The sequence below is a fragment of the Lactuca saligna genome, chromosome 3 (genome assembly GCF_052625555.1).
Source record: "Lactuca saligna cultivar CGN05327 chromosome 3, ASM5262555v1, whole genome shotgun sequence".
Classification (NCBI taxonomy): Eukaryota; Viridiplantae; Streptophyta; class Magnoliopsida; order Asterales; family Asteraceae; genus Lactuca; species Lactuca saligna.
In genome coordinates this window covers 230,718,409-230,742,429 of record NC_136419.1, presented here as the reverse complement: position 1 = coordinate 230,742,429, position 24,021 = coordinate 230,718,409, and the positions used below count along the sequence as shown (strand labels likewise).

Sequence of the window (24,021 nt, the reverse complement as noted above, 5' to 3'; positions counted from 1 at the left end):
AAATAAAGTGAGGGGTTGAGTCGTAGACGAGAAGATTAGAAGATTTGAGTGATTTTATAAGTCCGATGGTTTTAACGGTTAAAAAGGAGTTTCTTCATTGAAGAATATAAAGAGATGTATTACCTTAATACCCTTTTTGACCTCAAAAACAAACCTGAAGCAGAAAGAAGAATTTGCACGATCAGAGCCGAAAACTCGTCGAGTGCACCCTTATAACTCGACGAGTTCCAACGAAAATTCACGATTTCTGCCCATATGACGATTCAACTCGGCGAGTCTCCACATAAAACTCGACGAGTTGCTCATTCTTTTATCTTTGAGTCGACGATTTGATTCAATTGAAGGCGGCAATTGGCTATATTTTTGAAGTTCATTTCCGAGCATTTCCAAGAAGCTTTTTCGTCGATATTTTAAAGACAATTATGAACTTGTGAACTTGGTGAAGTGGTTTGAATTTTAGTGTTACTGTTAGTTTTCTTTTCAGGTATTGAAGCTAGGATGCATGCTATTTAGGAATGGTCAAGCGAGGAATGAGAGCCTTTAGGAATGCTTATGGAGTTTTGTTCCTAGGATCGAGTCCGTACTAATCTAGAGTTTATTAAAGTGTTGCTGTTTAGAGAGTTCTTGGAGAGTGCATTTATATTTGCATGACAACACTAGAGTAAAGAGAGCCAGCATTTAGAAAACTTCTGGAATTATATGCTCTACTCGCCGAGTGCACTAATACTACTCGGCGAGTACATCTATTTCTGCACGATCTGCTTGTCCGATACCTCATACTCGCCGAGTTTACTCACCTACTCGCCGAGTATCCTGCTGCAGGAGGATTTATTCATTCGTTCTGGTTATTGTTTATGCGCCATATATACATTCTTTATGCACTACTACTGAGACTTGTGCAACAACCAATTTTCCTTGGAGTTTTCGAGCTATCAACCACACGAGACATATGACACCCGTGCCATGGATGAGCTGTTCCCATGGTTAAAGTCACTAGAAGATGGAGTTGAAGACGAGATTGTCAACCTAGCGACTGCTACCCCAGGGGAGTTTGTTCCAACTTTCTCTCTATTTTCATTATTTTTTTTTAGTTGTTATAATATGCAATGAGGGCATTGCATAAAATAAGTGTGGGGTAGGGGGTTAGTCACATCTTAGAACACTTAGAATCTTAATTTAGGCTATTTTTTTTTAAACTTGTTGAATATTTAAAATGCTTAGGTCTTAAATTAGAAAATTTTGGTAAAAATTAGGATTCCATATTAAAGTTGTGTTAATAATTGCATGAGAACCCAAATGTTTAGTTGAGCCTATACACGTTCTAGTGCATTTGTGGCTTCCTTATTTCAGTGAAATCATGAGACAAAAACACGACCCTGCTCAGCCTGAGGGATGCAATATGTTTAGCAGCCTAAACCTGAAATGTATCCAGGAAAATTATTATCTTTAGCCAATAAAGGTTGAAGTTGAGCGCCCCTGCTTAAGCATGTAGGTTTTGAGTGAAAAAAAAAAGTGAGTTACATGTTAAAAAAAAAGAGAGAAATTTTGAAGAATTTTTGGAGCATCAAAGTTAAGTATGAAATTAGAAGATCGAAAATTCCGAAGAAATTCAAAAGGTTGAAGATACCGAAAATCAAACAACAAAGGTGGTGAATTCAAAGTTAGCCAAGATCAAATTATCAAGCAAGTGAAGAATTCCAAAGAGCTCCAATGTGGTATCATAAATTGTAATTATCTAGATTATGTATGCTTGGGTTGCTCAATTAAAAATACCTTGAGGGTAAAGAGGTTTTCTGAGGATGGATTCGGAGGGTTGCATAAAATGAGCATAGTTCGGGGTGAGTGGGCGAATGTTTATGAGGATTGTGAGTATTTGAAGTATAGGGGGTTTTTAGGAATTAGACACAAATGCATGCGTTGCGGTCTTGGCATAATGGCTGGGAAGGATTGGAGTTATTAATGTGATTCTAATGTGTTTAAAATATAGTTTTGCTTGGGGGCAAGCAAAAGTCAAGTGTGGGGTATTTTGATATGTGCATAATTAGTTAATCATTTAACATATTTTCTTAGTTATTTTTGGTCAGTTATGAGAATAATTTGGACAAAAGGTACTTAAAATGCTTTGAATTGTGTTTTCAGTCCAAAAGATATGCTTGGAGGCAAAAAGGAGAAAAGGAAAGCAAGAGAAGATTAAAGGGTGAAAAGAAAGACATACTCGGCGAGTACATCGGCCTTACTCGGCGAGTACACGATGAGATGCTAGAAGATATGTACGACTGCTAATCTGAAGACGGATAAGTATTGACCTACTCGGCGAGTTGATTCTGCTACTCGCCGAGTAGCCTCTGTTTTGAGATATCTTTATAAGACGAATCCTTATCACATGGGACAGAACTCCTGGCGAATTTTGAAGGATTAGCTGCGACTAAAAGGTTCAGAAGGCGTTGGAAAACCCTAAGCTTCAAGAGTTGGAAGAATTCAAGTAACTAGGTTGATTCTACCACTTAGACTTAGGAATTAAACATGTTTGCTTTCATACACTTTGTTTTTATGCTTGTTTCTACTGCAACTATGAGCTAAACTCGTTTTTGTTTCTGTTTGGGGAATACCAAGGAACTCTTATGGTTTAATTATTGAATTTTGTTTAATTATCTATTGGTGATTTATTAGATTAAGTTTGTTAAAGAACCTTATGTGTTAATCACTACTATTTTTTGTTAATTGGAAGGCAATTAGGTTGCATGAACATCACCTAATTGCTAACCTCATATGTCTATGTGAATGCTAAAACGTATGCTTGGAAGTAATGAATATGAAACTAAGATTAATAAGAAAATAGGAAGATTAATGTGTGAGCTTGTTGAGAAACCATCAGCAAGAGGTTAATTGAATTGATAACTTAATTGACCATTACAAATCTTATTTAATCCAAATAATTAATCTAGGGAATTAATTAGTTTAAACACTTGATCAACGCTTAAATTAGTTAATTGTCTAAGGGTTAGGAGTAATGAACATGAACCTAACTATTATTCTTGGTAACCAATAGCAATTAATCTACCTTAACTTAAATAACCATAGGAGTGAATTGGTTGAACCTAAATAGAAACATCTTTATCAAATTTGGTGAATAGTTGTTGCTTTAGTTAATTAGTTAAATTCAGCTTGCTTAAGTTTCTAGTCTTGCAAAACTAGAGAAAAACCATTTACTTTTATTATTTGTTTAGTTAAAATTAGCTATTAGTTTAATTTCCGTTCCCTGAGTTCGATACCTTACTTATCAATCTATACCACTTAAAGACAGGTTCACTGCCTTTGTGTGCTTAAATCATTAATAAAAAGTAGGGATAAAACTAGTTGAATTTACACACATCAGTTATAAAATTCATGCATTATCTTAATACTTTATGTTGATTTTATCTCATTTAATGAACAAAAGGTGCTTAATTAGTTTAGAATTTCATTTTTCAGCAATAATGACATGCTCGGAAGGAAAAGGAAGCAGAACTAGCGATTGGAGGCTTGGATATTGGATTTTGAAGAAAGAAGGATGTTGCTGGACAGCTTGACCCCTCGTCAGTGTTTTGGCCATATCTCATGAACCGTAACTCCGATTGACGAGATTCAAAATGTTTTGAAAACTAGAGACAATTTCGGATGACTTTCGTGTTTTGAGAAAATGCTGATTCCAAACGTACTCGGCGAGTAGGGTCGATTACTCGCCGAGTTGGTCTGAAGTTTCGCGATTTTGGACGCGCTGACTTGCCGTACACGGGTTTTAAGTGATGGACTCGCCGAGTAGGTCAATGGACTCGCCGAGTAGCCCCTGTTTTGTGAAAATCTATATAAAGGGACTTTCAGATCGATACCCTAGCATATGGATGAACCCTTGGAGGCCAATTGTCGACTAAAGGTGCTGTTGGAGCGTGGGAAGCAAGGGAATCAACCCTACATTCAATTTTAAGGAGAATCAAGTCAAAATCAAGTTTACTCTTACCTAATCTCTTGTTTGAACTATGTTTTTACCAATTGATTTCGTTTTTGTGCTTGTTTCTGCTGTAATCATGAGCTAAAAACTCATAACTTCTGTTTGGGTAGACAATTTTGTGAACATGGATTGATTATTTGAGTAGGATTAATTTTGATTGGTAATTATGTTTTGTTAAGCTTGTTAAAGAACCTTATGTGTTGACAATAACTATTCTTCTATTAATAAATCAGTAATTAAGTTGTATGAACATCTCTTAGTTGCTAATTTCATATGATTTACGTGACCACATAGTTGTATGTCTAGGAATAACGAATGTGAAACTAGAATTAACTTGAAGATAGGTAAGTTAATGTGTGAGCTTGTGTGATACACCATCAACAAGAGGTTAATTGAATCACCAATTTGATTAACTATTACAAGTCTTATTTAACCCGAATCAATAACTAGGAAATCCGTTGATTTAGACAACTGGCCACTGCTTGAGTTAATTTGTTTCCTAAGGATTAGTAATAGCAAACGTGAAACTAATCATCTTAGTCGGTAGCCAATGAAGAATTAATCCGATAAATTGAAATCATCCATGGGAACAAATGAGTCGAACCTAAACAGAAGTCCTCTTTATTATTGAATTTAGTTGATTTTTATTTGCTTAGCTCTTAGCTTCTTAGTTTAAGTTTTAGTTAATTGTTTAAGTTTCTAGTCTTGCAAAACTAGAGAAAACTCCCTTTCTATTACTTGTTTTATTTAGATAATATTAGCATCTATTTTAATTGTTTACCGTTCCCTGTGTTCGATACCCTACTTACCTGAACTAAACTGCTAATCGATAGGTACACTGCCTTTCGTGTGTTTGTCTTTGTGTTTAAGTTAGTAGGATTAAAACTAGTTGGTTTTACACACATCAGGGAGCCCATGACTTTCCAAGTAAAGACCATAGGGGAGCCCACAACACTTAGGTGTAAGACCATGTGGAGGAGCCCATGGCGTCCTGGAGTAAGACCAAGAGAGGAGCCCACGACATCCTTATATGTTTATGTGATTGATATGCCTTTATTTGATTGATATGAAATATGCGATTGATATGGTTTATACAGTTATATGGATTATGTGGGGTATGCTCTGTGGAACTCACTAAGCTTCGTGCTTACAGTTTTTTTTATGGTTTCAGGTATCATTGTTTTGGAAATAAAGGGCTCAGCTTGCTCGCAGTGCACACCCGTGGTTTCCGCATTATGTGATTTTGGGATGAACTTTGGTAAATGTTTTTAATTAGCAATGTTTTGGAATGCTTGGATTTAAAGATATCTGTGTTATGACTATAATAAAAATAATCTTTTTTTACCCTCGTTTTTGGGTCGTTACAGATGATGTTCATATTAAATGATAGTATTTCATAATTTTCTCAAATAAAAACTATTACAACAATATACTATGTAATTAAGAAGTACCGCCACGTACATTCATTTTTACTGTGTTTGTAAATGGAGGAATAGCAGAGAATAGCAACATACTTTATTGTGGCTGCCAGTTCAGACAGTATACTATAGTTTCTCATAAAATCGACACCTTCCAACCCCGCAACACGGTGGATCCCTTCTAGTTATTATAAAAAGATAAGAAAAAATGAAAAAATGAATTATAAGGACATAATAGTCTTTTTAAATTGATAGGAACCAAAATTAATAAAAATATTCAGTTTTGAACCATGGGTGCCCCACTAAATTTTTTTCGACAAAAATCATATAATTTTGCCAACTCCATGAATCGTTTTCGCAATTTTATCTAAAATTAATGTGTAAGAAATGAAATATATATATATATATATATATATATATATATATATATATATATATATATATATATATATATATATATATATATATATATATATATATATATGACAAACCAACTATGATGTATCTTGAAATCACAACTGTCAATGAAATTTTTTTAAATTAAAAACTATATTAAAAGATTATAGAAAACTACATGGACCATTTATGAAGTTTTGTCTCATTTTAAATGATTTGTTTTTTTTTTTTCTTTTTGTTTTTGACAATTAGTATATACTAGCTTCGTTTTGAAAAGATTCGTTGTTTTTTAACAAGGACGAAAATTCTTTATGAATAAATATATAAAGTATTCATTAACATGACCATAAAAATAAATTAATTTTCTATTTATAACCCCTAATAAATGCATTTTTGCTTTCACTTGGTACAAAATATATCATTTTTCTCGATCGCATATGCCAATTTCATTATTGTATAAGCAACAAGACAAGACAATGCTAGTAACAAACCAATATACTTATATGCAAATGGAAAGATTAAAACATAAGTCGTATGTATTTATCTTTAATTTTCGGTAAAACTAAAAATTGAACCAAGTTGAAGAAGACAAAAAAAAACAAAGTAACAAACATACCTTTAAGCTAAAAAAAACATCCCATCCCATCCCATCCCATCACATGATTACTAAATTCAGGATTTTGCAATTATCTTATTTAAACTCGTAATATAATAATAATAATAATAATAATAATAGAATAGAATCCTGGTATGGCCTACACCTTTCTTTCTTTCTACTTTTTTTTTTTTTTTTCTCATAATAATTTTACCAAATACACAACGCAACACAACAAAATACATGTACCCTTTTCTTTCTTTCTTAATTTGCTTCGATTAAAAAGGTAAAAAGTGACTAAAAACCCAAAACCCAACTAAGCACAGCCTCTCGGTGTAAAACCGACCCGGGAACCCGCCAAATCATAAACCACCCGGAATCCTTGTTGCTGGATGTTTCCGATGATCGACAACCCACTCGACGTTCCTGCAAAAGCGAAACAGAAGTTCCCACTGCTGTCCACCGGAATCAAGTAATTTGACGCCGGCAACGACACGTCAGCACCTGTGAAATGCATCACCACCGTTGGCACCTTCACCTCTGTCTTCCCCGAAAGATCAAAACAAGCATCGAAAAGCGAAAAATTTGGGCCTCTCTTCAAGTGAGATGCTCCCGACAAGAATGCATTTCGCAGCGCAACGTACGCCGGTCGGGTCAGACGGGTTACTGAGGTGCCTGAGTCGATGATTACACCGCCGTTGCCGGAGTTGTCTAGCTCGAAGAGTGAGCTCGAAATTCCGGGAACTCGAACGCCTCCCACGGAGACTCCGGTGAGTCCCACATAGTAAAATGTGTCGAGTTTTGGGTTGTTGAGTAGAGGAGTGAAACGGGCCACCCGTGAAACGGCGGCGTTTCCGAACACTAACGAGGAAGGTTTTGCCGACATGGACCGATCGACGAGGCAATAAGAAAACTTTGACCCGAATTGACGACCCGCTTGATTAGGGAAAGATAACTTGCCCCGACCCAGACCCAATAACCCGGCGGCACCGACGAACAACCCTTCGTTGTCGTGGCCACATCCAAAAGCTATGTTGTTCACTTTGGTTTTCCGGAAGGTGAGGGTTTCGGTGGAGAACTCGCCGACGGTGAACGAACCGTCGCCGTAGGACACTTGGTACATACATTTCTTCCGCTGGTTGCATCCCGGCGAATCGAGGTGGTTACAGAGAGGGGTTCCACAAGCGACGCCGCCAAATGTCTTCGATTTAGACGGATCAAAAATGGGATCGGACTGTGTGTAACATCTCCGGCAAGGAGCGCACTGGATCCAAACGATGTCGCTCCCGGTGTCCAACACCATGTAAGCGTACCTCGGCGGAGTTCCTATTCCGATGCGTGTGAAATACTCACCGGAACCCTGTGCAAGACCGGAGATCACCGAGCTACTGAAATCCGCCTTGCTCCGGCCTGGTCGGGTGGCGTTTGCGTGTCCCTTGACGGCAGCAAGGGAAGTGATGGTTTTGACTCTAATCGAGTCACGGAGGAGACGGTGTTTGAAGAGGCTCTCGGCGGTTGCATTGGTGGGGACGGCGAGAGTGTCTAGATGGTGTAAATCTAGAGAGATTGTGTTTTCATTTTCGTTTTCGATGTTGGATGAGGTTAGGGTTTGGGAATCTGATGAATCAGTGAAAGGGGATTTGTTGGGTTGAGGGAGAGAGTGAGGGGTGAGGGTTTGATAACTGAGAGAGTTGGCGGAGACTGATAGCAGCAGTAGAAGTAGGGTGGATAGGAGGCCGGAAGATATTATTCCGGCGGCCATTGTTGGTGGTGAAAAGGAAGGAAATGAGAGGCGGAAGAGAGAGGTGGTGGTCGAATAAATAATGGAGGGGAAGAACACCAGTGCGGTGTGTCAGTGTGTGAACGTGGGTTTTTTTCTTGGGGGCTCTCTTGCTTTTCTTTTTTCATATTTTTGTTTTTAGAAAAAATATCTTTTTAGCATAGACAAAATAATGTAGATGATAAAGTTAACATTCATTTTATATTCGGTATATTCATAAAAATATACAAAGTCTAAAATTTATTATTATTTTTTTTTACCGTATCTTTTAACAAATAGCATCATATATTTGTTCTTGGTTCTTATGTTCCATGAGGATTAAAATAAAAGTTACTCCTTTAGCCTTAAGTTCGGATAATTACTACGACTTCGGATCTCGACAATTCGAAGTTCTACTGTTTTATGGGGTATTGGGTACATGGAAATAAAATCATAGAAAATAATGAATTGATTCATTTTGTTTTGTTTGGTTAATAAAAAAATAAGGAATTGAAAAATAAATCAATTCATTTTCCATCAAAACAATTTCTTATAAAAAATAGTCGTTTTCTATCAAAACAATTCCCTTTAAAAAATAGAGAAAATGGGAGAAAAGAAAGGACAAGAGTAGGTCGAGAATCAAAAAAAATAAGGCGGAGAATTATCTCTTCCATGCGAACCGTTCTACGTGCATGCAATTGGATTTTTTTTTCAAAGATTTCATTCAATCGCCCCATGTTCATCTTCTCATTTGCCCTACCACATATTGGATTTCACATAATCTCATGACTTCACGCTCTCTGAGTTGATTATTCTTATCGATTTTTTCACTGCATTCTTTCAATTCAAGGTATGACTACACGATTATTGTTAATCTTGCTATGAAATCTATTTTTGAATTCCACTTCAAGAATTCTATTTTTGAATTCTATATGAATCACTTCTTTCTACATATTTGAATATTGGTATGTTGAAATCCATTCTTGGTGTTTGAATGGATTTGTGTATGATCAAGAATATTGTTTTTGAATTATGTATGATCGATTGCCATTTGTTACTAGTTGTGCTTCAGTTCTATGTAAAAATAAAAAAAATAAAAACAATTTAAGATTTTTTAGATATTTTTTTCCAACTTTGAACCATCAAAAAATATTAATATCAGCATGGAATGAGACATTTTTTTCCACTTGTATTGTTTCGTCTTATATATGTTTTAGTATAAAAAACAACTTAATTGGTTAAGATATGACTGAGTTATACAACCTTAAACAAAGACAGTTATGAATGTTGTCTAATATTTCAGCATTTTTTAGTTTTTTTTCTTAACTTTGAACCATCATAATAACTTCATACGAGTTCGGAATGAGGCCTTTTCGGCGAGTTCCGGCTTGACTCAACCCCATATTGACTCTTCCTGACTCACTGGGTTATTCCCCAACGCGGCGAGTCCACTCACTGAACATATTACGTGAAACCCCAACCCTACTCGCCGAGTCCCAAGAACAACTCGGCGAGTTCATGTCATGCACACACTTTTATTGACCTTCTGAGGCCAGATCTACTTTCCCAAACCCTAGATCTGGCCTTCCCAAGCATGAATGTCACGTAAAGTTCGAAACTTGATGCTTGTATAATCCCCACAAAGCATCAAAAGGTGATTTGGTCCCAAAAATAACCACCTAGGTCCAATGACTCCATAATAACCCAAAAAGGCCCAATGGTTGAGGTCTGTGGACCTCTTTGAGTCCAGACCCGAGGCACAAACTCGAAGAGGGACCATTTGCTTCACATAATCACTCTCCAAAGGGGTTATAAAACCCTAACTCTAAAGATTAACTCTATAACTGAAGGAGATTCGAACCCTTACCTCAAAATGAAGCCTCTGGACTCTGGATCTGCTGTAATCTCACCTCCTCCTTGCTCTTGCCACCTTCCTCTTGCTAAACAAAGAATAAAGGCCCAAAAGTGACTTCCTCTCTCCCACAACGAATTAGCTCTCTTAGGGTTCTCTCAAGGGACTGGTTGCCGCAATGGGAGGCTATAAGTGCCCTTAAATAGGCTCCAAACCCGGGGAATTAGGGTTTCATAAAACAGTGTGGACTCGCCGAGTCCAGACGCGAACCTTATCCAAAATCGCGATCCTACTCGGCGAGATTGAGCTCCAACTCGCCGAGTCTCCTCACAAAATACCAAAAATGAAAGAATGAATAATACCTGGGAATCTGGGCTGTTACACAATCAGTAGTCCAAAATACTCAATTTGACCCATGGTCACACTTGCTCAGAAGTCAACGGTCGAAGTCAAAGTCAACAACCCTTAATGTCAACTATCTAGCCTCACGTCATGACCAGACCTTGGTCACGTCTTGAGAGTCCACTCGGTCCAATTCCAGCTCATCTTGACCCAACCTAGCCAACTCAGTTAAAGAAAATCATCTGAGTTGACCTCACAACGTGAGCATTCTTCTCTCTCACCATGAGCTCTAAGGAGCTTAACAGAAAATAGGGTCATTCAACCCTCACATCATGAGACACTATGTCTCACATCGTGAGCACAGTCTAAAGTCAAAATCCAACCATTTAAGTCCTTAATCCATTAAGCCATTTACTCTAACTTTCCAGAAGGTCATATTACTCCATAATACACTTAAAAGTCGATGCTTTATGGGCATGTATGTCCAATACATTTCTAGATCTCATTTGGGAACAAAATTGGAGAAAAGATCATCCGACTTTCATGTAAAGGATCAAAACCCAATCATTCACAAGATCTGAACTTCAAGACACTCTAAAGACCCTTATGACCCATAAAGTTGCCAACTTTATGGCTTCCATTCATTCAAAGTTTCTCAAAGAAGGATAAAAGTGGGACAAAACTTGGATCTAGCCACAAACAACAATAAAGGTTGAAGCATGACACTTACAAGGGTCCAGAAACAATGTGAGGTGATGATGGTATGATTCCTTGCAAGCCTCTTCAAAAGTTCTTATTCTTCTTCTCGTCTTTGTAACATTCCAAATTTTAAAACAAAATTTTCATTTTTAAAACCTCATAATACACAATCTCACATTTCCCAAAACCCAAATGTATAAGTTGTTCAAAACACAAGACAACAAATTGTTTGATAATATCCCAGGATCCTCAAAACATAATCTCAAGCTGGTGTGTACAATCAAGCTGGCGCCTTCCCACGATCTTGAGAGGTACCTGAAAGACATTTCACACAACACTGTAAGCACGAAGCTTAGTCAGCTCCTCAAAATACCACACACAAATAATTAGCATCTCATGGCTATATCTCAATTAGGACACTCCGACATGTGTCTCAGTGAAGACCCTCCTGTCTCACAGCTTGGGTCGGACCCTCCAGTCTAGTATCTCAGTGAAGACCCTCCGGATGTAACAACCCGTTATTTCAAGTCAGTAAAAATCGAGTCATGTAACCTCTTTGAGAAAGGAAATAGAATATCATCGAAAAATGAAGTATTCAAAAACTCTATTTGGAGTACACTATGTGGTAGTTATCGTCTTAAGGTTTCCAAACATATAAATAACACAAAAATCCGAGTTATAACGAAGAAGTTATGCTCATTCTAAGTTTTCCGACAAAAACCAGCAATACGAAGTTGCGTAAAAACGCAAAGTTTCAATAAAACACTTTCCGACCTTAGGTGTCTAAATGAAAGTCGTAGATATCGTTAAACTACAGACATGCATAAAAAGAACGCTCAAATCGGACATCGTATGAATAAGTTATGAATTTTTAAAGAAATTCCTTAATCACGTCATTTTAATAAATAAATAATAAAAATAATTCCGGAATTTGCCAACGGATCTAAATGAAAGTTGTAGATCGCAGTCTCACCTTCGCGGTGATATAAAGAACGTCAAAAACGGAGTTCGTATGAAGGAGATATGAATTTTCGAAGTTTGATAAATAATTTATATATAATTTTTATTAAAACTTCGGTATTATCCGAAGGGGAGTCAGTGTCCTCATCCGAGGTACGCGCTGCGTACCCCTGTACGCCCCGCGTACCCGAGGAACTTGGCCTCAAACCGTCCACGTCGCCCTATGCGAGGCACCCGACCCGCCCGTCCGACCTGCCGTCCCATCCGACCCGACTACCTGAGCCGTCCCATCCGAGGCCGAGGCAGTCGAGGCTTCGGTCACGCATGACGTACGCGTACGCGCTGCGTACGAGCGTACGTGTAACGACCCAATTTTTACGTCCGAAAATTTCATTTTTGAGGTATTATTTTAGAAAACATTAATAAGTAAAAACATTGTTTGTTCACACCATAACACATTGCAGCCATGTTCTAAAAAGTCAAACCATACATCTCATCAAAATATCAGAGTACAATCCCAGTAAATCTCGTGAATGCGGAAACCGAAGAGTGTGTGTGTATGACGTGCCGCTACCGCGCCGGCTCCTTCCCCTTCGATGCAGAGGTACCTGAAAACAAAACTGTAAACGTAAGCACAAAGCTTAGTGAGTTCCCCCAACGTACCGCATACCATACAAACACATAACATACGTACTGCCAGGCTATTCTGGGGTGCCTGACTACCCGGTACGGCCATTCTGGGGTGCCGACCTACCCATACGGCCATTCTGGGGTGCCGTCTTACCCGTGTCAAGCCATTTTGGGGTGCTGACTACCCATGTCAAGCCATTCTGGGGTGCTGACTACCCATCGGTCCTAACAACCGATCCTCGGGGACTATTTCACCCCCTACTACTACGATCACATATAACATAACAAGCCAGCATGCATACATATCATCACGTACTGTCAGACGTATCTGGGGTGTCTGACTACCCTTCGGTCCTAACAACCAAACTCCACTACTATCACATACAACATATCATGCTAGCATATAACATGTCAGGTAATAGCAAACTTAGATGATATCACAAAGACAATCATCTATCATACATCTCCTACTGGTGGGTCGGCATTGTGGCCTTAGACCCACTGCTACTGGAAGGTAACTCACCTCAAAGTAGCTGCTGAACTGATCGGGAACTAACTGACTGCTGCTGCTCCGGGAGTCCTCCGGCTGCAATTCCCACAACATACTCAATCAAACACTGCTAACTGCCCTTTAGGTAAAATGACCATTTTACCCCTGGTTTAGCCCTAAGCCAATGCTAGGGTCAACTTTCAGTTGACCCGACTCGCCGAGTGGATCACCACTCGCCGAGTCCCTAGCAAACCAATGTCCTGGGTCCCTGGTTCTACTCGTCGAGTCGGGCTATGACTCGACGAGTTCACCTTCTAACTGTCATACAACTCCTTCATCCTACTCGCCGAGTTGTATGAACAACTCGTCGAGTTCATCTTCATCCGATGAACACTTTATGCTAAGACTCGCCGAGTTGTATGAACAACTCGCCGAGTCTGTTCTTGATCTATGAAGATTGCCTTGGACTCGCCGAGTCAGGGCATTGACTCGCCGAGTCCTAACATGGGTGAGTTCAGCTCCCAACTCACCGAGTCACCCCCTGTGACTCATGGCTCAACTCGACACATGAAGAAGGGACCAAATCGGTGACTCGCGACCAGACTCGCCGAGTCACCTATGCGACTCGCCGAGTCGTCGCCATGCACTCCTTAAATATACCGATTTGCTCGATTCCAGTCCATGCCATTCATAGGTCTGGACTTCTAGGACACGAATCACACGTAAAGTTTCCAACTTTACGTGTGGATATTCACCAAAATGGATTATAGGGCTCAAAATGTCTCAAAAGGGTAGATCTAGGGCTAACAAGCCTTATGGGGCCAAAAAGCTAACAGATCTGAGCTCCTGGAGCTCAATCTTGCATAGATCCAAAGGCCAAACGCCTTATTACGACATATAATGCACATACAAACTTGGGGAATTGACCAAGAAGGTCCCAAATGAAGTTTTAAGCATAGAATCAAGGGGAAAACGGGTTATACCTCAAAGGAAATGTTGAAATAACACAAAGATGGCTGATCTCCTTCTCCTCTTCTTGATCTACTCCTCTTACTCCTCAAAACCTTCAAGAACACACCAAGAACACCTCAAACTCTCAAGGAAACAAGGGAAAACGATGTAGGGGGAGTTCTGGGGGTGAATGGGGACGAGTTGGGGCAGAATGAGAGTTTAAATAGGGTGCAAACCCTTGAAACTTAGGGTTTCATCCAGCAGCGGTGACTCGCCGAGTCCAGGATGTGGACTCGCCGGGTCGCCTACTTAAAACGTGTCCTGAGTCTCGTCCCTACTCGGCGAGTCGGACCCTATGACTCGCCGAGTCCAAGGTTAAATTCGGGCAATGCTCAAATAAAATTCACATACCGGAAACCAGGTGCTACAGTACACCCCGCGTACGAGGCTTCTCAGGCCCCCCTATAAATAGCATGCGAGGGTTCCCGGGAAAATGGCCCATTCTCTCTCTTTTTGCTTGCGTTTTACCTCGTTTTCCGTGCTCGCACTACCCCGAAGCCCTGGTCATTTTGTGCAAGTCCCGAAGGTCGATTTTACTCCCAAGGAATCCCGAGATTTCCGAGGAAAATCCATTTCCCGAGACGAAACTCTGCCCGGTTTTCCATCTTGCTATCTTCAAACTTTCAAGTGAGTTCATACCCCTTTCAAACACACTTTATATACATTTTCAAATGCTTTTATACTCTTTTAGGGGGGAATACAAGTAAACATACGGTTATTATCGTGTATTTTATAAAGTTTCACTTAGCTTGTTTTACCGAATAAATCACTTGGAACTCATTACTATTATGGAAAACTCTTGTCATACTTTGTGTGCATTAGACTTATACAAAGTATATAACGATTTCAAAGTACCTTTCATTGCTAAGTCGTTTTATAAATTCTAAAAACTTATGATTTTGATTTGTCAAACATTGTGAAAAAGGATAAACTTTGCATAGAAAACTATCACTTTAATACGGGCTTAATTGAGAATCCATGAGACGTGTATATCTTCAAACGTTACTTTTCTTTATTAGAAAGTAATGCTACAAGTCCTGTCTATAACCAGAGTCTCCCGTTCGAAGAACGTGTCAAATGTGTATAGATCTATACGGGAAGTCATGATCCCGCGCCCTGACTGTTAGCTACAGTTCATCTTTTGTGGTGACAGTTGTCATAACGCTGCGACGCTTGAAGAACGTCGTCGTTACAGGCATATTATGTTTAGTATGGTTATAAAACTCATCAGATATACAATTATTATGGTATTATGCTTTTATGAACGAGTAGCTATTAAAACTATTCTTCATCTAACAAATGCGATCTTCGTATAGTTTTATTATATAAAACTATGACACAACTTTTGAGAATGTCGGTTTCTTGCGATTTTCGGTCTTAGAGACTGCCATTTATGTTAGGAAAATAAGGGTTTCTCCTGCATACAAACCAAACAACTAATAGGAAAATAAGGGATTTTCCTGGTGCAATTATTTACAACTTATAACACGAACATTTATATGCATTTCATGCTTTTATAAGAAAATAAGGGTTTTTCTTGGAAAACACAACAACTTGTATTTCAACCATTAGGGAAAATATGGGATTTTCTGGATCTAATACATTCACTTTCAACACAACAAATCACAACTCTTTACATTTGAAATGCTGCGTTTTCTGGAAAATATACACCCATTGTAACAGCCCGGATCCGCAGGTATCTTCATTTCTTTTTATATTTTGACATTCTGTGAGGGGACTCGGCGAGTCGGTGGTTGAACTTGCCGAGTCGAGTCGCCGTTTTTAGCAGGGGTTCGCGTCCGGACTCGGCGAGTCCAAGGGATGGACTCGACGAGTCCGCACTGTTTAATGAAACCCTAATTTCCCGGTCCTAAGCTCTATTTAAAGGACCTTATGGCCCTCATATGCGGCCACCTTGAACCCTAAGAGCCTCCATACGTCTGTAAGCCCTTGTGTGTGTGTTTGAAGGCCTTTTGTTCTTCATTTTGTGTGTTAGTGCAAGGAAAGGAGGGAGAGGAGCAAGCTTGAAGTGTTGGGGAGCTTAGATCTGTTGCTATTTCATCAAGGGGGTCTTCTTGAGGTAACTTTCTCAGCCAATCTTCGTGTTTTGTGTTGATGGGCCAAATCTAGGGTTTCTTCTTGCATTTCTTGGCTTGAATAAGAAGTATGAGAGGTCCCATGGGGATATGGGACCTAGATCTGGACTTTAGCAGGTCCAGGAGACCCCTTATGACAAGCTTTATGCCCATCCTTTTGAGTTAGAAGTTAAACTTGCCATATTAAAGGTTGTTTCTTCAAAATAAGCCTTGTATGCATTGCATGGCAACCAAGACTGAGACTTTACGTGACGAATAAGCTTGGGAAGGCCAGATCTATGTATTTATGGAACGGATCTGACCGCAAAAGCCAGTTTTAGCTGGTGCATGGCATGGACTCGCCGAGTCTGAAGAACAGACTCGACGAGTCACTTGAAGATTGTCCTTGAGACCATCTTGTGTGTAGACTGGACCGAGTTGTGGGCGATTCAGTGAGTCGCAGAGAGCTGGAAAGGTTTTGACAGGTGGACCGAGTCAGGATGGGACTCGCCGAGTTGGCCTTCGACTCGGCGAGTTGAGTCGCGGTGGCCCTGTGGTTCAGACCCAGGTGGAACTCGTCGAGTCGGGGGAGTACTCGACGAGTCAAAGGGAAAATTCTTGAGAGTTGGTAAAAACGCGTAGACTCGCCGAGTCACTATTGTGCACTCGCCGAGTCTAGTCCAAATTGACTAAAGACTGTTGACCAGGTCAACCTGTGTTGACTTGATTTGGATGGTCCACCTTAGTGGTGCAAGTAATATTTATAGATTTATAATATCGTAGGAGGATTGCAGCTCGAGGGTTCGAGCCCGAGTGATTCCAGGATTTACGATTAGCAACTTAGCGAGGCATACGAGGTGAGTCTTCTCACTATACTGTACCCGGAAGGGTTTTGACTATGTGACCGGAAGGTCGAATATGATATATATGCTTTATGTGTGTTAAGTTATTTGCTATATGTGTCATGTATGATATGTTTGATATGGGCCGGAAGGCGTGGTCATATGGACTGTAAATGTTGATGTGGGTAGGACCGGAAGGTTTACCCAGATGGGACGGAAGTCCCCTGAGACACATGGACCGGAAGGTCAAGGCCTGGAAAGGCGTATGTGCGTATGTTGTATTTTGGGAACTCACTAAGCTTTATGCTTACAGTTGTTGCTTTATGTGTTTCAGGTACGAGTGAGGACCGTGGGAAGACGCCAGCGTGACCGTACACACACTCGGGGAAACTGTTTTATCTTTTGTTATGTAATCGTTTGAGACTACGACGTTATTTTGGGAATCTAAACTAATTACTCATGTCTTTATGGTTGTAAAAATGAAAAAATTTTGGTTGGAAATTTTATGACGTATCAAGTTGGTATCAGAGCCTTGGTTTGAGGGATTCGGGTACACCTTCGGGCGTAACTGGACTCAAACCGGGGATTGGAGAAAATTGTTTTTACAAAAAAATTTAATTTAATTAATTAAAATTTAAATTTTGAAAGGTGAGACGACCAAAGAAGAAAAAAGTGTGTACGGTCAGCCAGCGCCCGAACGGTAAAAATCCCCAAAATACTCTTATTATATGTGTTACGATATATGATATGATATGATACGCATGCTAGTAGACTAGGTATACATATTAGGGCTAGAGTGGCCTGATTTTGTGATGCCTTAGTCTAGGAAAACTTGCTTCTATGAGGTGCTCAAGAGCGAGTGAGTAACAAGAGTATGAAAATAATAGAGTGCTCAGGATTCGAGGTTGGGGAGGATGACTTGAGTGAATATCGGCGCGGTGTAACTGGCAGTATTGGGCCCGTACTACCAAGGACACCGGGTCAGTAGGCAGCCAAGTGGGAACCCCTGAGTATCGAAAAATGAGCAGGACTGCGTTATCGAGTGCGATTTTTGCCCGATAGGGTCTCTGATATTCTTTTGTTGTATTTCAGAGACATCATGGTTGGACCACGACACAGACCTGGCACGAGTGGGGTGACTGACGAGGAGCTTCGTCAGATGATTCATGAGGAGGTAGCTGCAGCGATCCGGGCTGAGATCCCGGAGATGTTTGGGTCTATTAAGACCACGCTGATGGAGACATTTGATGAGCGGTACGCCGTGTTATCTGAGGTTGCCGCTGCTGCAGCTACCGCAGCTGTGGCTGCTGCCAGACCACAGGGGGGTGACTCGTTGCTGTTCCGGGAGTTCAGCAACACGAAGCCACCAGAGTTTGACGGGACTCAGGATCCGATTGCTGCAATGAGGTGGATTGCCGATATTGAGGGATGCTTCTATACTTGTTCATGTCCGGAGCATCTGAGGGTGCGGTTCGCCCTGAACCAGCTCCGCCTGGGAGCGAAGGATTGGTGGAAGTTCGTGACGGCGAACTTCACTCTCGCGGAGGTTTCAGCCTTGACTTGGGAGAGATTTACTGCTATGTTCAGAGACGAGTATGTTCCCCCGGTAGAGAGGGAACGGTTGGTTCAAGAGTTCTTGACCCTCAAGCAGGGTAATGATTCGGTTGCAGTGATCACGCGGAAGTTTCATGAGAGGGCAATGTTCTGCCCCGAGCAGGTGTCCACGGAGCAGGCTCGGATGAGCCGGTATTTGGGAGTGCTGAGGAGAGACATCCAGGAGTTCGTATCGAACTCATCATATCAGACTTTTGCTGAGCTTCAGGCGAATGCCAGGAAGCGGGAGATCGAGTTGGAGACCCAGGCCAGGGAGGAGGCCGAGTCTCAACGGATGGATCGGCGGCCGGCTCAGTCGCAGCCGGCAGCCAAGCGGACCAAGTCCGCTGATTTGAGATCCGGAGGACAGAAGAGCCGTACTTGTGGGAAATGCGGCAAGGGTCACGAGGGGGCATGTCGATCGGGTGCTTGCTACAAGTGTGGCAAGGAGGGGCACATTGCGAGGGATTGCCCCAAGGGATTTATGGTCTGCTTCCATTGCAACCAGACTGGCCATCGGAAGGCCGAGTGCCCCCAGCTTCGCCAGGGATCATCGCCTGCTGCCAGGGTTCCTGAGGTTCGGCCAGTGAGGACCGAGGCCCCGAAGGCTTGTGGGAGAGCTTTCCAGTTGACTGCGGAGGAGGTCCGCGCGGCGCCTGATGTAGTGGCCGGTATGTATTCTTTCACGTATTTACATTTATGCTGAGACATTATGCTTATATTCCTATATGCGTAGGTACTTTTCTTGTGAATCATGTGCCTGCTTTGGTATTATTCGACTCAGGTGCGAGTCGGTCCTTTGTTTCGCTGGCTTTTAGCCAGTACATCGATATCGATCGGGAGACGATGAGTCGTCCCCTGCGAGTTGCTATAGCAAACGAGAGAGCAGTATACGCCACCGAGGTGATTCGAGGATGCGTGCTCGAGATTTTTGGGGTCGAGTTTCCTATAGACTTGGTCCCTATAGCTATGGGGGATGTTTGCATTATCGTGGGCATGGATTGGTTGAGTAAGTTTGGAGCAGTCATTGACTGCGAGAGACAGTTGGTGATGATTAGAGACCCTAGTGGGGGAGTGCTCACGGTTTATGGCGAAGGGACCCGGTGTGGGTCAGCGTTTTGTTCAGCGGCCAGGGCAAGGCAGAGTCTGCAGCAGGGCTGTGATGGATTCATAGCCTATGTGATGGATACTCGTGTGACCACGGAGAGGCCCAATTCGATTGATGACGTTCCGGTTGTATGCGAGTTTGCGGATGTGTTCCCCGAGGAGTTACCAGGCGTGCCTCCGGAGAGGCAAGTGGAGTTTTGTATCGATTTGGTTCCGGGGGTGACGCCCATCGCCAAGGCGCCTTACCGTCTCGCTCCACCGGAAATGCAGGAATTATCCTCGCAGCTTCAGGAGCTGTTGGGGAAGGGATTCATTCGACCAAGTAGCTCGCCTTGGGGAGCGCCGATTTTGTTCGTCAAAAAGAAGGATAGTTCACATCGGATGTGTATCGATTATCGGGAGTTAAACAAGTTGACGATTAAGAACCGATACCCGTTACCTAGGATCGACGATCTGTTCGATCAGTTGCAGGGGGCATCTTGGTTTTCCAAGATTGACTTGAGGTCGGGATATCATCAGATGAGGGTTCGCGAGGAGGATATCCAAAAGACTGCCTTCAGGACTCGTTATGGACATTATGAGTTTGTAGTGATGCCTTTTGGGCTCACCAATGCCCCGGCTGCATTCATGGATCTCATGAACAGGGTGTACCGACCGATGCTGGATCGGTCGGTGATCGTATTCATCGATGATATTTTGGTGTATTCGAGGACTAGGGTCCAGCATGAGGAGCATTTGTGGGAGATTCTTCGGGTTTTGAGATCGGAGAGGCTGTATGCCAAGTTCTCCAAGTGTGATTTCTGGTTGCGAGATGTCCAATTCCTCGGGCATCTTGTGAACCAGAAGGGGATATTGGTCGATCCGGCCAAGATTGAGGCGGTGTTGAGGTGGGAGGTGCCGAGATCGCCCACCGAGATCAGGAGTTTTCTGGGTTTGGCTGGATATTACCGCAGATTTATCAAGGATTTCTCCAAGATCGTTGTGCCACTTACTAGGATGACCCGGAAGGGTGTTGCGTTTTCATGGGGACCGGAGCAGCAGTCTTCGTTTGAGACGCTTCGTCAGAAATTGTGCGAGGCTCCAGTGCTTGCACTCCCGGAAGGGATGGAGGACTTTGTGGTATATTGTGATGCCTCTATATCGGGTTTGGGGGCGGTACTTATGCAGACGGGTCATGTGATAGCGTACGCTTCGAGGCAGTTGAAGCCTCATGAGTCGAGATATCCCACGCACGACCTGGAATTGGGGGCGGTGGTGTTTGCCCTCAAAATCTGGCGACACTATTTGTACGGGGTTCGGTGTACGATTTACACGGACCATAAGAGCTTGAAATACTTGATGGATCAGCCAAATCTGAATATGCGTCAGAGGAGGTGGTTGCATGTAGTGAAGGATTACGATTGTGAGATCCTGTACCACCCGGGCAAGGCTAATGTGGTAGCCGACGCATTGAGCCGTAGGGCGGATAGCGCCCCGATCTGAGACATTTGTATGAGGTTGACGGTTTTGAACCTGATTCTGGACATTATTCGAGGGGCTCAGATGGAGGCTGCAAAGCCGGAACACCAGAAGAAGGAACGGGTGGTAGGTCAGGTATCAGGATTTGTTACGGATGGTCGGGGGCTTATGACTTTTCAGGGGCGGATTTGGGTGCCGTTTGTGGGCGGTGCGCGCACTATTTTGATGGAGGAAGCACATCGATCGAAATTCTCGATTCACCCTGGTGCTACGAAAATGTATTTGGATCTCAAGAAGGAGTACTGGTGGCCATGTATGAAAAGGGATGTCGCTTGGTTCGTCGAGAGGTGCTTGACTTGTCGGCAGGTCAAGGCCGAACACCAGCGACCGCACGGTAAGCTGCAACCGCTAGAGATTCCCGAATGGAAGTGGGAACAAATCTCTACGGATTTCATTACCAAGTTACCGCGAACGGCGAGAGGAGTCGATGCGATTTGGGTAATTGTGGATCGACTAACAAAGAGCGCTCATTTTCTAGCTATTAGTGAGAGCTCTTCTGCGGAGAAGTTGGCTGAGTTATATGTGAGGGAAGTAGTATCTCGGCACGGGGTGCCAATCTCGATTATTTCGGACCGCGACGTGCGTTTCACTTCGAGGTTCTGGAAGAAATTCCATGAAGAGTTGGGTACTAGGTTACATTTCAGTACGGCATATCATCCTCAGATAGACGGCCAGAGTGAGCGGACCATTCAGACACTCGAGGACATGCTTCGGGCATGTGTGTTGGATTTCGGAGGGTGCTGGGATACCTATCTACCTTTAGCAGAGTTCTCGTATAACAACAGCCATCATTCGAGCATTGGTATGCCGCCCTTTGAGCTGTTGTATGGGCGGAGGTGTCGCACCCCCATCTGTTGGGGTGAGGTGGGACAGCAGGTTATGGGTAGCACGGAGATCGTGCTTCAGACGACCGAGCAAATTCAGATGGTCAGGCAAAGGTTGCTGACCGCTCAGAGCCGGCAGAAGAGTTATGCAGACAGGCGACGGTCCGAGCTTGAGTTCCAGGTTGGTGATCTCGTGCTCCTGAAGGTCTCTCCTTGGAAAGGAGTGATTCGATTCAGGAAGAGGGGCAAGTTGGGGCCCCGGTATATTGGTCCTTTTCGTGTGATCGCAAGGGTGGGTCGGGTAGCCTACCGTTTAGACTTGCCAGCAGAGTTGGGACAGATTCACGATACTTTCCATGTGTCGCAACTGCGGAAATGTATAGTCGACGAATCAGCGGTGGTTCCATTAGGGGATATTCAGGTGGATGCAAGTCTGAATTATGCTGAAAGACCTGTAGCCGTCAAAGATCGGAAGATCAAGGTTTTGAGAAACAAGGAGGTGCCCCTGGTATTGGTTCAATGGCAGCATCGGAAGGGATCAGAGATGACCTGGGAACCGGAACGGGAGATGCGGGAGCAGCATCCGGAGCTTTTTGCCTAAGCGGGACTTCGAGGGCGAAGTCTTATTCTAGTGGGGGAGATTTGTAACAGCTCGGATCCGCAGGTATCTTCATTTCTTTTATATTTTGACATTCTGTGAGGGGACTCGGCGAGTCGGTGGTTGAACTCGCCGAGTCGAGTCGCCGTTTTTAGCAGGGGTTCGCGTCCGGACTCGGCGAGTCCAAGGGATGGACTCGACGAGTCCGCACTGTTTAATGAAACCCTAATTTCCCGGTCCTAAGCTCTATTTAAAGGACCTTATGGCCCTCATATGCGGCCACCTTGAAACCTAAGAGCCTCCATACGTCTGTAAGCCCTTGTGTGTGTGTTTGAAGGCCTTTTGTTCTTCATTTTGTGTGTTAGTGCAAGGAAAGGAGGGAGAGGAGCAAGCTTGAAGTGTTGGGGAGCTTAGATCTGTTGCTATTTCATCAAGGGGGTCTTCTTGAGGTAACTTTCTCAGCCAATCTTCGTGTTTTGTGTTGATGGGCCAAATCTAGGGTTTCTTCTTGCATTTCTTGTCTTGAATAAGAAGTATGAGAGGTCCCATGGGGATATGGGACCTAGATCTGGACTTTAGCAGGTCCAGGAGACCCCTTATGACAAGCTTTATGCCCATCCTTTTGAGTTAGAAGTTAAACTTGCCATATTAAAGGTTGTTTCTTCAAAATAAGCCTTGTATGCATTGCATGGCAACCAAGACTGAGACTTTACGTGACGAATAAGCTTGGGAAGGCCAGATCTATGTATTTATGGAACGGATCTGACCGCAAAAGCCAGTTTTAGCTGGTGCATGGCATGGACTCGCCGAGTCTGAAGAACAGACTCGACGAGTCACTTGAAGATTGTCCTTGAGACCATCTTGTGTGTAGACTGGACCGAGTTGTGGGCGACTCAGTGAGTCGCAGAGAGTTGGAAAGGTTTTGACAGGTGGACCGAGTCAGGATGGGACTCGCCGAGTTGGCCTTCGACTCGGCGAGTTGAGTCGCGGTGGCCCTGTGGTTCAGACCCAGGTGGAACTCGTCGAGTCGGGGGAGTACTCGACGAGTCAAAGGGAAAATTCTTGAGAGTTGGTAAAAACGCGTAGACTCGCCGAGTCACTATTGTGCACTCGCCGAGTCTAGTCCAAATTGACTAAAGACTGTTGACCAGGTCAACCTGTGTTGACTTGATATGGATGGTCCACCTTAGTGGTGCAAGTAATATTTATAGATTTATAATATCGTAGGAGGATTGCAGCTCGAGGGTTCGAGCCCGAGTGATTCCAGGATTTACGATTAGCAACTTAGCGAGGCATACGAGGTGAGTCTTCTCACTATACTGTA

The 24,021-nt window shown here is 42.6% G+C and overlaps 1 protein-coding gene across 1 annotated transcript; it reads right to left on the bottom strand.

The window, feature by feature from the left end:
* Nucleotides 1–6,318: 6,318 nt before the first annotated feature.
* LOC145037914 (aspartyl protease family protein 2-like) lies at nt 6,319–8,273 on the bottom strand. The gene has a single exon (XM_078986668.1). It carries the CDS (start codon nt 8,157–8,159, stop codon nt 6,714–6,716), a length of 1,446 nt encoding a protein of 481 aa, XP_078842794.1. The 5' UTR covers nt 8,160–8,273; the 3' UTR covers nt 6,319–6,713.
* Between the last annotated feature and the right edge of the window lie 15,748 nt (nt 8,274–24,021).

Bases quoted from the DNA above. Each gene is read 5' to 3' on its own strand.
- LOC145037914 (XM_078986668.1), bottom strand. From the start codon at position 8,159: ATGGCCGCCGGAATAATATCTTCCGGCCTCCTATCCACCCTACTTCTA.